The sequence below is a fragment of the Rhinopithecus roxellana genome, chromosome 3 (assembly GCF_007565055.1).
Source record: "Rhinopithecus roxellana isolate Shanxi Qingling chromosome 3, ASM756505v1, whole genome shotgun sequence".
Classification (NCBI taxonomy): domain Eukaryota; kingdom Metazoa; phylum Chordata; class Mammalia; order Primates; family Cercopithecidae; genus Rhinopithecus; species Rhinopithecus roxellana.
This window is the reverse complement of record NC_044551.1, coordinates 166,077,440-166,092,094: the sequence shown is the minus strand read 5'-3', so window position 1 is coordinate 166,092,094 and position 14,655 is coordinate 166,077,440. Positions and strand designations below refer to the sequence as shown.

General features: G+C 47.9%; 2 protein-coding genes across 6 annotated transcripts in view; both read right to left on the bottom strand.

Annotated features, from left to right (window-relative positions):
- Nucleotides 1-3,897, bottom strand: part of CANX (calnexin) — a 34,595-nt gene extending 30,698 nt beyond the window's left edge. For 2 of the 5 annotated variants that reach the window (XM_030926720.1, XM_030926721.1), the window contains exon 1: nt 3,306-3,897. In XM_030926720.1, coding sequence (XP_030782580.1) covers nt 3,306-3,536 — 231 coding nt within the window. In that variant the 5' untranslated portion in view covers nt 3,537-3,897. Of the gene's footprint in view, nt 1-2,804; nt 3,002-3,305 lie in introns of those variants that run through there. The other 3 variants (XM_010380974.2, XM_010380975.2, XM_030926723.1) reach the window with 3 other exon arrangements.
- LOC104676228 (high mobility group protein B3-like) lies at nt 3,845-8,071 on the bottom strand. The gene is made up of 2 exons (XM_030926724.1): nt 7,460-8,071; nt 3,845-3,940 (listed from the first exon to the last, which is right to left on the bottom strand). The coding sequence occupies exons 1-2, from the start codon at nt 7,994-7,996 to the stop codon at nt 3,923-3,925; spliced, it is 555 nt and encodes a 184-aa protein (XP_030782584.1). The 5' UTR covers nt 7,997-8,071; the 3' UTR covers nt 3,845-3,922.
- Nucleotides 8,072-14,655: the final 6,584 nt, after the last annotated feature.

The following is a 14,655-nucleotide window of genomic DNA, read 5'->3' as shown; positions in this document are numbered from 1 at the left end:
CAACCGGCCTGGACAACCCAGTGAAACCCCATCTCTACTAAAATACAAAAAAATGGGCCGGGCATGGCGGCCCTGTAGTACCAGCTACTTGGGAGGCTGAAGCAGGAGAACTGCTTGAACCCGGGAGACGGCAGTTGCAGTGAGCCAAGATCACACCACTGCACTCCAGCATGGGTGACAGAGGGAGACTCAGTCTCAAAAAAAAAAAAAAAAAAAAAAGTGCATCTGTTGCAGTAACAAAGAATTCAACCAGGACTTTCCTGACAAGTTTTACCATAAGCTATATAGGTTATAACTGTGTTTAGGTACTTTTATTATTTCCTAGGAGTTATTATGAACTATGTATTCTATTTGCACTTTTTTTTTCTTTCTGAGATGGAGTCTCACTCTGTCACCCAGGCTGAAGTGCAATGGCACCATCTCCGCTCACTGCAACCTACGCGCCTTTCAGGTTCAGTGAGTGATTCTCCTGTCTCAGCCTCCCGAGTAGCTAGAGGTTAATTTTTTTTCTGTATTTTTAGTAGAGACAAGGTTTCACCATGTTGGCGAGGCTGGTCACCAAATCCTGGCCTCAAGTAATCTGCCCCCCTTAGCCTCCCAAAGTGCTCGAACTACAGGCGTGAGAGCCACCGTGCTCAGCCAATTCATTCCACTTTTTAAAGTAGTTCCATGTTCACCGTTTTATCTGCCCCTCCCAATTGCCCCCTAAAGGTGAAGAACCCAGGAGACTTCTTATTCCTAAAGTTACGGAAACCAGGGCCGGGCGCGGTGGCTCAAGCCTGTAATCCCAGCACTTTGGGAGGCCGAGACGGGTGGATCACGAGGTCAGGAGATTGAGACCAGCCTGGCTAACACGGTGAAACCCCGTCTCTACTAAAAAATACAAAAAACTAGCCGGGCGTGGTGGTGGGCGCCTGTAGTCCCAGCTGCTCGGGAGGCTGAGGCAGGAGAATGGCGTGAACCCGGGAGGCGGAGCTTGCAGTGAGCCGAGATCGCGCCACTGCACTCCAGCCTGGGTGACAGAGCGAGACTCGGCATCAAAAAAAAAAAAAAAAAAGCTACCACACTGGGCCCACAATTCAAGTTTAATGAGCCTGCAATTCATGCTCACCAACTGCCACTTCATCCCCTTAAGCTGTCTTCCAGGGCAAAGAGAACTCTAACTACAAGGATGCAATAGTGTGATTGCCAAAACGGCAGCAACGACTTTTGTCAAAACATTTACCCCTTGTGGCCCTGAGAAGATAATGCGCTAAATGAACTGTGGAGTCAAGATAGTAAAGTGTGGGGGAATGCTGACACCCACTTGCAGACAAGCCAGAAAATTTCTGTTGTGCAACACTGACCCCACACACAGTTCACTCGAGCATTCTCATGACCCAGTTACCAGGCTTGTTTGTGCACCCTGGTTGAGGCAAAGAACTCCCACATAGTCCTTTACCTCTGCTCTAAGTATAATTATACCAAATGTACAACAGTTGATTAACATGGCAGTTGATTCTATTCATGACCCTCAAACAATATTGGGAAAAGACTGAGATACGGAATGATTTTAAAGATCAATAAAATTCTTCCCCCTTAAAAAAAAACTAATTAAAAACTTAAGCAAAATCTTCCATTTCCTAAATCAGAGGTAAAAAGACTTAACTATAGTTCATCTTGTCCTCTCAATCTTTTAATATTAAGCTCAGTTTAACTTCCCTCAACCAGCAATCACTTGTGTCATACCTAACAGTTAATACACAATGCCCAGTTTCTTCCATCACCGTAACTGTGACTTCAGGTCCTGGGAAACAGGACTGAACCAGTTCACTAGGATGGCAGTGTATTGGTCCAAAGGCATTCAGATTATAATAATGTATTGCAGTTATAGGGCAGTTACTAAATGTCGGACTTCCCTTATTGTATACATATCTGAATTTGATCCTCACAAATCCATCAGGTGTTATCATATCCATTACTTGACAAGAACGGGGGCACAAAGGGTAAGAAAACTGCCGAAGTTCACAGAGCAACAAATGACCAATGAAAGACTTGAGCCAGGGCCTTAACGTTAACCACTGCACTGCCTATCCCTGAACTATAATCCCAGCACCATCATTAAAAGTAATCGCATAACCTTGGGTCAGTCATTTCACACCTCTAGGCCTCCACTGTAAAAACAGATGCATTAGATGAGTTTTCGGTTGCTTTCCTGCTTTTAACGCCCTGTCCATCTCCAGCTGGATGACTCCCCTCCAGAATAGGTGCTGTAACTGTTAAGTTTCTCAACCACTGCGTGTTCTCCTTCTAGTACATTCCCCTTTCTCTTCACGGAGCTAGGGTCCAGTCTTCTTTTTGGATTTTCAAATATTAAACTGTAACGCTAATCCTAAACATTCCCTCTCGGTCTAATACCATCCTTCCCTACTACTAGGGGTACACAGCAGGCCCGATTCCACTCTACACTTTTACCCAGTTACTCCAGCCCACCTCGCGGCTGCCCAGGCAGCAGGCAGAGGCCTAAGAAAGCCCTAGAAGCAAAGCCGTAGGAGTAAGTCAGCTTTCCCAGAGGTCAAAGAAGGCTGTAGGGCCACCTGCCACGCCTCCCGACCCCGGCGGCGCGGCCTGGGCCCACTCCCCAACCAAAGAGGCCCGAATTCGGGCCTCCCCGCTCACGGCGGGCGCGTCGGACAGGGCCTGGGCCCTCAAGAGCCAGCCCGACCCCTTAGTCCCCGGCCACGCCCGACCCCTCAGCCGCAGAGGCGCTCCCAGCCCCCGGGGTCCTCACAGGCCCGAGGACGCACTCAGGTCTCCCGTCTCACCTCTAGCCTCCCGGGGACCGCGGGGGTGCCCGTGCCCCTTCCCGCCCGCACACCTGGCCCCGCGCCGCAGTAAAGACAGAGACGGAGGCGGCCCGACCGTCACGTGCCGCAGAACCAAAAGCCCTCGGACACCGCTGCCGCGCGAGCGAGCCCCACCGCACTAAGCCCGGCCCTGCGCCCGCCCCTGGCCCCTGAGTAGCCACAGCCGGCGCCAAGTCCCGCCCCCCCGCGCAAGCCCCGACATCCGGTTGGCCGGCGTGGGCATCGCTCTACGCACCGTCCCATACACCCCCTACGGCTATTCTTCGTGGAGCGTGAAGATTGGTCGGGAGTGAGGCAGGAAGTGGCTGTTGGTTGGGCGGGAGGTGAGGGGGCGGGCCACGCTGGATCGAGACCGCCGGGCGCGCGCGTCCCGGGGCGGGGCTGGCTTAACAGGCGTTCCCCGCTCGGTTGCCGTGGTGCCTTCGGGGGCGTTCCAACCCAACCCCCAGTGGCCCTCACCCGTCTGGTGGCTGGAGCCGAGACTTGGGACGCATCGCGTGCCCTTAGCTGACAGGGCAATTGGCAGCAGGCAGAAGGGGTAGGAGTCCGACGATCAGCCATCAAGGAGGGCCGGTTGCAGCGAACGCGGGCCCCTGTGGGCGTGAGCAGAACCCAGCGCGGGCGCCTGGCCGGCCAGGCGTGCACCGCTCCGCGCTGTGTGAGCCGGCGCCGCAGTTCCTGCAGAGTCATGGCTCGGCCCAGGAGGCTGCGCAGTCTCGTCGCCCAGTATAACACACAGGCCAGAGTAATATAATCCGAGGTTATTTGAACTTTCAATTTATGTTTCCTGAAGTGAGATTAGGTGTCAGGGCAGAGAATGAGCCCTGAGATACAGGGATGACAGGATGAGAGCAGGCATGGTGCCGTGGCAAGATTTCAGATAGGCCACCATTTTAGTAACCCACTCTTAGCACGTCTTCAGTTTTCAGTATGCTGAGAACCTCACAAAATGGAAGTGGCCCCGGGTTTTTCTAGACCTTTCGAGATCTTGATCTCTTGTCCTCTGTTTGTTTGGACACCCAAACGCTTGAAAACTTGGGTGGAAAACACTAGAATCAGCGGATGTATCACTGATCTCAAAGCCATCTTGCCACCTGGAAGGGGAAGAAAGGCAGGGTTTGGTGTTTGCATGAGTTGGTATCATCCAACCCTCAGCTCCCCAATTTTTTGTTTTTATTGTTATTTTTATTTTTTTGAGATGAAGTCTTGCTCTGTCGCTCAGGCTGGAGTCAGTGGTGCGATCTTAGCTCACTGCAACCTCCACCTCCCGGGTTCAAGCGATTCTCCCTCAGCCTCCCGAGTCGCTGGGATTACAGGCGTCCACCACCACGCCCGGCTAATTTTTGTATTTTTAGTAGAGACAGGTTTCACCATGTTGGCCAGGCTGACCTCAGGTGATCAACCTGTTTCGGCCTCCCAAATAGTTGGGATTACAGGCATGAGCCACGGCGCCCTGCCGTCAGCCCCAAAATTTGTGTAGAATTTTGGTTTCCTGTCTACCTGGGGAAGCAGCTATTCAAAGCGGAATAAAATCCTGGATGGTACATGATCCAAATAATGAGCTTAAAATGTAGTTACAGGAACCACATTTGTGAGCAAAAGAGCTACTCCTGCAAAGGTAAGTGCCAAAAGACTGTGGTACTATGGAGAATTCAATGGGATTCTGAGGGGGAGGAACTGCTTCCATCCAGAATGGACCAGCAAAGAGGTTAGAATTGGCTGGGTGCGGTGCAGATTACTCTCCCGGTAATCTGAGCACTTTGGGAAGCTGATGCAGGAGGATCATTTGATCCCAGGAGTTCAAGACTAGCCTGGGCAACATAGTGAGACCCCTGTCTCTACAAAAATAAAAATAAAAAAATTAGCTTGGCATGGCTGGGCACCGTGGCTCACGCCTGTAATCCCAGCACTTTGGGAGGCCGAGGCGGGGGCAGATCACGAGGTCAGGAGATCGAGACTATCCTGGCTAACCCGGTGAAACCCCGTCTCTACTAAACAAAAATACAAAAAACTAGCCGGGCGAGGTGGCGGGCGCCTGTAGTCCCAGCTATTCGGGAGGCTGAGGCAGGAGAATGGCGTGAACCCGGGAGGCAGAGCTTGCAGTGAGCCGAGATCGCGCCACTGCACTCCAGCCTGGGTGACAGAGCAAGACTCCATCTAAAAAAAAAAAAAAATTAGCCTGGCATGGTGCACACCTGTAGACCCAGATACTAGGAAGACTGAGGCAGGAGTATCCTTGACTCCTTCCTGGTTGAGGAGGCTGCAGTGAGCCAAGATCGGACCACTGCACTCCATCCAGCCTGGGCAACCGAGTGAGAACCCGTCTCTAAATAAATAAATAATAAAAACAAATAGATGTTTTACATGGGCACCATTTGTGTGGTCCAAAGCAATTACAATAGTAACATCAACCTGGATTACCATTAACAGATATAATAATAATGAAAACATATTATATGAATTCCCAAAATGTGACACAGAGACCAGAGGTGAGCACGTGCTGTTGGAAAAATGGTGCTTATAGACTTGCTTGATGTAGGGTTGCCACATTTGATTTGTAAAAAAACAGAGTATCTGTGAAAAGCAATAAAGGGAAGTGCAGTAACAAGAGTTTAGAGCCTGTTTACATTCTGATATGGAGCAACAGTCAAGATTTAGTGTTGGCCGGGCGCGGTGGCTCAAGCCTGTAATCCCAGCACTTTGGGAGGCCGAGACGGGCGGATCACGAGGTCAGGAGATCGAGACCATCCTGGCTAACACTGTGAAACCTCGTCTCTACTAAAAAATACAAAAAACTAGCCGGGCGAGGTGGCGGGCGCCTCTAGTCCCAGCTAACTCGGGAGGTTGAGGCAGGAGAATGGCGTGAACCCAGGAGGCGGAGCTTGCAGTGAGCTGAGATCCGGCCACTGCACTCCAGCCCCGGCGACGGAGCAAGACTCCGTCTCAAAAAAAAAAAAAAAAAAAAAAAAAGATTTAGTGTTATGTGAAAAAGCACAGAGAAAGGTGTGTTTCCTTTCACACTGAAAAGGGAGATGTGTTCTCATACATGTAAGCTTGGCCAAACAAGCTTACTAGAAGGATACACAAGAAACTGCTAGGAGAGGTTAATGCTGGAGAGAGGACCTGAAACTCTAGAAGCAGAAATACTTTCTTGGCCAGGCACAGTGGCTTACACCTGTAATGCCAGCACTTTGGGAGGCGGGCAGATCACCTGAGGTCAGGAGCTCAAGACCAGTATGGCCAACATGGTGAAACCCTGTCTGTAATACAAAAATTAGCTGGGCATACTGATGCACACCTATAGTCCCAGCTACTTGGGAGGCTGAGGCAGGAGAATCGCTTGAACCTGGGAGGCGGAGGTTGCAGTGAGCCAAGATTGTGCCACTGCACTCCAGCTTGGGTGACAGAGCCAGACTGTCTCAAAAAAAAAAAAAAAAGATACTTTCTTTAAACATGCATATGATTTTTTCAACAAAGAATCAGGCCAGGTGAGGTAGGTCATGCCTGTAATCCAGCACTTTGGGAGGCCAAGGTGGGTGGGTCATTTGAACCCAGGATTCAAGACCAGCCTGGGCAACATGACGAGACCCCATCTCTACAAAATATACAAAAATTAGCTGGGCATAGTGGCTTGAGCCTGTAGTCCCAGCTACTCGGGAGGCTGAGGTGAGAGGATTGTCTAAGGCCAAGAGGTCGAGGCTGCAGTGAGCCAAGATCAGGCCACTGTACCAGAGTGACACCTTGTCTAAAAAAATAAAAATAGGTCAGGTGTGGTGGCTCACGCTTATAGTCCCAGCGCTTTGGGAGGCCAAGGCGGGTGGATCACCTGAGGTCGGGAGTTGGAGACCAGCCTGACCAACATGGAGAAGCCCCATCTCTACTAAAAATACAAAATTAGCCAGGCATGCTGGTGCATGCCTGTAATCACAGCTACTTGGGAGGCTGAGGCAGAAGAATCGCTTGAACCTGGGAAGCAGAGGTTGCAGTGAGCCGAGATCGCGCCATTGCACTCCAGCATGGGCAACAAGAGTGAAACTCCGTCTCAAAAAATAAATAAATAAATAAATAAATAAATAAATAAATAAATAAAAATTAGGACGGACGCAGTGGCTCCTGCCTGTAATCTCAGCACTTTGGGAGGCCAAGGTGGGTGGATCATGAGGTCAAGAGATCGAGACCATCCTGGCTAACACAGTGAAACCCTATCTCTACTAAAAAAAAAAAAAAAAAAAAAAAAAAAAGAAAAAATAAATTAGCCAGGCATGGTGGCAGGCGCCTGGAGTCCCAGCTGCTGGGAAGGATGAGGCAGGAGAATGGCGTGAACCTGGGAGGCGGAGCTTGCAGTGAGCTGAGATCGCGCCACCGCACTCCAGCCTGGAAGACAGAACGAGATTCTGTCTCAAAAAAATGAATAAACTAAATAAATAAAAATTTAAAAAAAAGAAAAAGAAATTTTAGCTCTAGCTTCTGTGCTTTTTTCAAAATAGGCAGTATATTTAAAACAGCAAACAAAATTGTTGATCCATTTGTCCTTTGTATCCAGCTTCTTCTCATAGCTTAACTTGTCTCTCTACCCTTCCCGCAAAGCCATCCTCATCCTTGCTCATGCCTACCTTTTGCTTGAAGGAGAAAGTAGGCACACAGAGAGAGGGCGCACTCACATTTTTATCCATTACTTTCTTTCTTTTTTTTTTTTTTGACAGATAAACAGTTTGTTTATTCATCCTCCTCTGCTCCTCCTCATCTCCCCGTTCCTCTTCCTCTTCCACCTTCTTCCAGGCAACTGTAGCAGGACCCGTTGCGCCATCAAACTTTCCTTTCGACTTATAGTCAGCAACATCCTTCTTATACTTCTCCTTCAGCTTTGCCACCTTAGTGATGTAAGGCTGCTTTTCACTATCATTTAAGTTCTTCCCCATCTCACCCAGCTTTTTGAGCACGTCTCCAATAGAGATGCCGGGGTTTGTGGATTTCATCTTGGGGTGGAATTCCGAAGAAAACAGGAAGAATCCAGATGGTGGCCTTTTGGGGGCATTAGGATCCTTCTTCTTGCCTCCCTTAGCTGGTCCATAACCCTTCATTTCCTGATCACAGCGCACTTTATCCGCCTTTGCCATTTCATCAAACTTCGACTTCTCTCTCCTGGACATCGTCTTTCTACCTCTCAGAGCACTTCTTGGAAAATTCTGCAAAATTGACGGTTTCTTTTTGTTTTTTTTTTTGTTGTTGTTGAGACGGAGTCTCGCTCTGTCACCTAGGCTGGAGTGCAGTGGCCGGATCTCAGCTCACTGCAAGCTCCGCCTCCCGGGTTTACGCCATTCTCCTGCCTCAACCTCCCAAGTAGCTGGGACTACAGGCGCCCGCCACCTCGCCCGGCTAGTTTTTTGTATTTTTTTAGTTGAGACGGGGTTTCACTGTGTTAGCCAGGATGGTCTCGATCTCCTGACCTCGTGATCCGCCTGTCTTGGCCTCCCAAAGTGCTAGGATTACAGGCTTGAGCCACCGCGCCCAGCCGATGGTTTCTTTTTACGTTCTTCTCTGCACGTCTGCATAAAGAAGACATAAGCAGACATCTTGCCCTTTGGTTTCTCAGGGTCACCTTTAGCCATCCTGACTATATTGTTCACTCTCATTACTTTTTTTTTTTGAGACAGAGTTTCTCTCTTGTTGCCCAGGCTGGAGTGCAATGACGCGAGCTCGGCTCACGGCAACCTTGGCCTCCTGAGTTCAAGCGATTCTCCTGCCTCAGCCTCCTGAGTAGCTGGGATTACAGGCGTGAGCCACCACACCCAGTCCATTACTTTCTTAATAGTTAGGCTGGTAATGGTCATTTCTCTATAGTTTCTCTATACTCATGCTCATCTGGCATTGTCAGAATGATGGACAAAGAAAAAGATATGTAACTATGTTAATTGAAGTTTATTTTATTACAGTGAAATTAAACCTTTTTTTTTTTTTTAAGACAAGTTCCCGGCCAGGCTAGAGTACAGTGGCACAATCATGGCTCACTGCGGCCTCAAACTTCTGAGCTCAAGGAATCTTCTTGCCTCAGCCTCCCAAGTCGCTAGGACTACAGGCATGCACCACCATGTGTGGCTAATTTTTATTTTTATTTTATTTTTTTGAGACAGATTCTCACTCTGTCGCCCAGGCTAGAGTACAGTGCACAATCTTGGCTCACTGCAACCTCTATCTCCTGAGTTTAAGCGATTCCCATGCCTTAGCCTCCAGAGTAGCTGGGACTACAGGCATGTGCCATTTCACCCGGCTAACTTCTGTATTTTTAGTAGAGATGGGGTTTTGCCATGTTGGCCAGGCTGGTCTCAAACTTCTGACCTCAGGTGATCCACTTGCCTCAGCCTCCCAAAGTGCTGGGATTACAGGCGCGAACCACAGCAGCTGGCCAACATTTTTCATGTTCATTAACCATACGTATATTTCTTCCTTTGTGAATTCTCTATTCATGTCGTTTGTCCATTTTTCCACTATAGGGTTTGTCTTTTTCATACTGGTTTGTAAGGAATCATTAGGTACTATGTGCATGTGTGGTGGCTCTTGCCTGTAATGTCAGCAATTTGGGAGGCCGAGGCAGGCAGATCACTTCAGCCCAGGAGTTTGAGACTAGCCTGGGCAACATGGCAAAACCCTATCTGTACCGAAACTAAAAAATCAGTGGCATGTGCCTGAGTGCCAGCTACTCAGGAGGCTGAGGTAGGTAGACAGATTCAGCCCAGGAGGTTGAGGCTACAGTGAGCCGTGATCATGCCACTGCACTCCACTAGCCTGGGCAACAGAGCAAGACCCTGTCTCTAAAAAATAAAATAAGTAGAGATAAGGGCTCTTTGTTGCCCAGGGGCTGCTTCAAGTGATCCTCCTATATTGGCCTCTTAAAGTGCTGGGATTACAGATGTGAGCCACTGCGCCCAGACCTTTAAGAGCTTTTAAACTGGGGGCTCTTTTTGGTTATAAGGAACAGAGATGGCCAGACAGAGTGGCTCATGCCTGTAATCCCAGCACTTTGGGAGACCAAGACGGGCAGATCACTTGAGGTCAGGAGTTCTAGACAAGCCTGGCCAACATGGTGAAACCCTATCGCTACTAAAAATACAAAAATTAGCCAGGCCATGGTGGTGCGTACCTTTAGTCCCAGCTACTTGGGAGGCTAAGGCAGGAGAATGGCATGAACCCGTGAGGCAGAGCTTGCAGTGAGCCGAGTTCATGCCACTGCACTCCAGCCTGGGTGACAGAGCGAGACTCTGTCTCGAAAAAATAAATAACATAAATAAATAATAAAAAAGAAGAGCGATATACTGAAACTACCTCAAGGAAAGTATATAGGGATGTCAAAGAACCCAAGGAAAGGAAGAGAGTACTGCCTTGCCTCATGCTATCCCAAGCTGGGATTGCAGTGTAGCGGCTCTTGCTGTCTTCCAGAGCCAACTGACATCTGCTTCAACCTCCCTTTCTTGATCAGGCACTTTCACTCATTTTTTTTTCTTTGTTTTCTTTGCAGAGATGGGATCTCCCTGTGTTGCCCAAGCTGTTCTCAAACTCCTGGGCTTAAAGGGATCCTCCCGCCCTGACCTCACAAAATGCTGGGATTATAGGCATGAGCCAGTGTGCCCAGCCCACTCACCTTTTTACATAGCTTAGTTGGCCTGAAAAAACAACCATACACTGGCTAACATTTCAAAATATTAACCCACCACACAGTCTTGTTTAAATGTATATAGGCCAGGCGTGATGGCTCACGCCTGTAATCCCAGCACTTTGGGAGGCTGAGGCGGGTGGATAACTTGAGACCAGGAGTTCGAGACCAGCCTGGCCAACAAGGCGAAACCCCATCTCTACTAAAAATACAAAAATTAGCCAGGCATGGTGGTGGGTCCTGTAATCCCAGCTACTCGGGAGGCTGAGGCAAGAGAATCGCTTGAACCTGGGAGGCAGAAGTTGCCATGAGCCAAAGTCGTGCTGCTGCACTCCAGCCTGGGCAACAGAGTGAGACATGGTCTCAAAAAACTAAAGTAAAAAAATAATAAATCAATGTCTATAAATATAAACCCACTATAAATTAATTTACAGCTCTATGTCAATATAAAACCATAAGTTTATAATTTTACCTATAATACAAACCAAAAAGTCAAATTAACATTTATGTTATTTTTTTTTTTTTTGAGAGAGTCTCGCTCTGTCGTCCAGGCTGGAGTGCAGTGGCATGATCACGGCTCACTGCAACCTCTGCCTCCTGGGTTCAAGTGACTATCATGTCTCAGCCTCCCATGTAGCTGGGATTACAGGCTTGTGCCACCACACCCAGCTAATTTTTGTATTTTTTGTAGAGACGGTTTCGGCATGTTGTCCTGGCAGCTCTCGAACTCCTGGCCTCAAGTGATCTGCCTGCCACAACCTCTCAAAGTGACTTTCTTAAGTGTTTTTTTTTTTTTTTTTTTTTTTGAGATGGAGTCTTTCTTTGTCACCCAGGCTGGAGTGCAGTGGTGTGATCTCAGTTTGCTGCAACCTCCGCCTCCCGGGTTCAAGCGATTCTCCTGCTTCAGCCTCCTGAGTATGTGGGATTACAGGCATGTGCCACCACACTTGGCTAATTTTTGTATTTTTAGTAGAGACAGCTTCCACCATGTTGGTCAGGCTAGTCTCGAACTCCTGACCTTGTGATCCACCTGCCTCAGCCTCCCAAAGTTTTGGGGTTACAGGCATGAGCCACTGCACCCAGCCTTTTTTCAGATTTTTTTTTTTTTTTTTTGAGACGAAGTCTCACTCTTGTCCCCCAGGCTGGAGTGCCATGGTGCGATCTCGGCTCAATGCAACCTCCGCCTCCCAGGTTCAAGTGATTCTCCTGTCTCAGCCTCCCGAGTAGCTGGGATTACAGGAGCGTACCACCACACCTAGGTAATTTTTGTATTTTAAGTACAGACGGGGGTTTCACCATGTTGGCCAGGCTGGTCTCGAACTCCTGACCTCAGGTGATCTGCCCGCCTCAGCCTCCCAAAGTGCTGGGATTACAGGTGTGAGCCACCGTGCCTGGCCAACTTGTTTTTTAAAACTATATTAGCACAGAGAACACCATGTTGTTTCAGGGAAGGGCAAATGTCACTAACAGAATATCTCAGAAGCCAGACTGAAATTTCCATGGGGAAAACAAAATTTAGATTCCTTGGTTTGGGGAATATTAATATTCCTCTTGGTTGCCAGAAGGGACCCACTGACATTCACACCCACTGTGATTCACAGCTAGTGTGTACAAATGCTTCTGATGTGGAAAAATCTGAAAAATTTTCAGATGTTCTTCTCCTTTCCTTTCTGCCATCAGAATAAACCTTATGTCCTTCAATTCAGACCTGTTGGGACCCGGTAGCACACCCTTCCCTTCCTCACAGGCTTCAAACCTTGTCTTTTCAGTGACATTGAGATGAGGATCCTCAAAGGAACCAAGAACCATTTTTAAAATTGTGAATCTTTAAATTCTGAAGGCCTCATTAAATGTCCTCAAAATCAAGGTCTTCTTGTGAAAGGAGTTAACATCCATGTTAACTGGGAATTATCCATCATCTCTCCTAACTTTTCCTGTTCAAATAATCAAATAAGGACTTCCAGGAGTAGGCGAGAACTTTAAAAAGAAGAAGAAAAAAGAGGCCGGGTGGGGTGGCTCACACCTGTAATCCCAACACTTTGGGAGGCTGAGGCAGGTGGATCAGCTGAAGTCAGGAGTTCGAGACCAGCCTGGCCAACATGGTGAAACCCCATGTCTACTAAAAATACCAAAAAATTAGACAAGCATAGTGGTGGGCACCTGTAATCCCAGCTACTCAGGCGGCTGAGGCAGGGGAATTGCTTGAACCCGGAAGGCAGAGGTTGCAGTGAGCCGAGATCGCACCATTGCACTCCCACCTGGCAACAAGAGCAAAACTCTGTCTCAAAAAAAAAAAAAAAGGGAAGACTTCCTTGGGTTTTATAGTATTCTCTTTTTGGTAGGCCATGAAATAAGGGAAGCTGTATGCCATTCCTGGTGGCCATCTATGATCTGTCTGAAGTATGTTTTTGTTGTTTTTTGTTGTTGTTCTTGTTGTTTTTGAGACAGTCTCGCTCTGTCGCCCACACTGGAGTGCTGTGGCATGATCTCTGCTCACTGCAACCTCCACCTCCTGGGTATAAACGATTCTCCTGCCTCAGCTTCCCAATTAGCTGGGATTACAGGCACACGCCACCATGCCCAGCTAATATTTTATTTTTAGTTTTAGTAGGGATGGGGTTTCACCATGTTGGCTGGGCTGGTCTCAAACTTCTCGGCCTCCCAAAGTGCTGAGATTACAGGCATGAGCCACCATGCCTGGCCAAATATCATGATTGCTAATGAAAAGTGACCTTAGGCGGCTGGGTGCCGCCTAATAGATGATAGATAGATAAAGTCAGCTTTTTTTTTTTTTTTTTCCAGGATGGAGTCTTGCTGTTGCCAGGCTGGAGTGCAGTGGTACGATCTCGGCTCACTGCAACCTCCAAGTCCTGGGTTCAAGCAGTTCTCCTCCCTCAGCCTCCCAAGTAGCTAGGACCACAGGTGTGTGCCACCACACCCAGCTAATTTTTTGTATTTTTAGTAGAGACAGGGTTTCACCATGTTGGCCAGGCTCATCTCGAACTCCTGGCCTCAAGTGATCTGCCTGCCTCAGCCTCCCAAATTGCTGGGATTACAGGCATGAGCCACTGCGCATGGCTGAAAATTGACTTTAATAACATAGATACGATGTGGAGAGATAAAGAATATGAATCACTGGCTTGGTTAAAATATTCCTGGGCTCTGATTCCGTGTCTTATCGGACACCTTCGGGGGGTTGATTTGAGCTCAAGTGTCCTCATGACAAGTAGAGAAAGCTTTAAACAGTGAGCATGAGGGTTTATTTGTGAACACTGACAATCAAATTCTAAAATTTATATGGAAATACAAAGGATCTAGAAAGCCAAAGCAATCTTAAAGAATAGTATTGGAAGGTTTACACTACCAGGTATCAACAGTATTGGTGCCATGAGAAACAGACCAAGGAAAAGAACACAGAGCACAGAACCAGAGCCATGTCCTCAGTCATGTGACAAACAACACGGACGTCACTGCAGTTACTGTGGGAAAGGCCAGTCTTCTCTGTGAATGGTGCTGAGTCAATTTGGCATTTCTGTCAAAAAAAAAAAAAAAACACAAAACATCATAAACAAAAATTAACTTAAAATGGAGCACAGACCTAAATGTAAAGCTAAAACTATGAAACTTCTAGAATAAGAAGGAGAAAATCTTAGTAACTTTATACTTGGCAAACAGTTCATAAATATGACACAAAAAAACGTGAAAAAGAAAAACTTAATAAATTGGACATCGTCAAAACTAAAAACTTTTGCCCTAAAAGGCAAGCCACAGACTGGGAAGAAATTTTTGCAAAACATATCAAACAAAGGATTTTATCTAGAATGTAAAAATTGCAAGCTGGGGTTGGGCGTGGTGGCTCATGCCTGTAATCCCAGCAATTTGGGAGGCCAAGACGGGCGGATCACCTAAGGTCGGGAGTTCGAGACCAGCCTGACCAACATGGAGAAACGCTGTCTCTACTAAAAATACAAAAAATTAGCCGGCCTGTAATCCCAGGAACTCAGGAGGCTGAGGCAGGAGAATCCCTCGAACCCAGGGGGCAGAGGTTGTGGTGAGCCGAGATTGTACATTGCACTCCAGCCTGGGCAACAAGAGCAAAATTCCGTCTCAAAAAAAAGGCCGGGTATGGTGGCTCACGCCTGTAATCCCAGCACTTTGGGA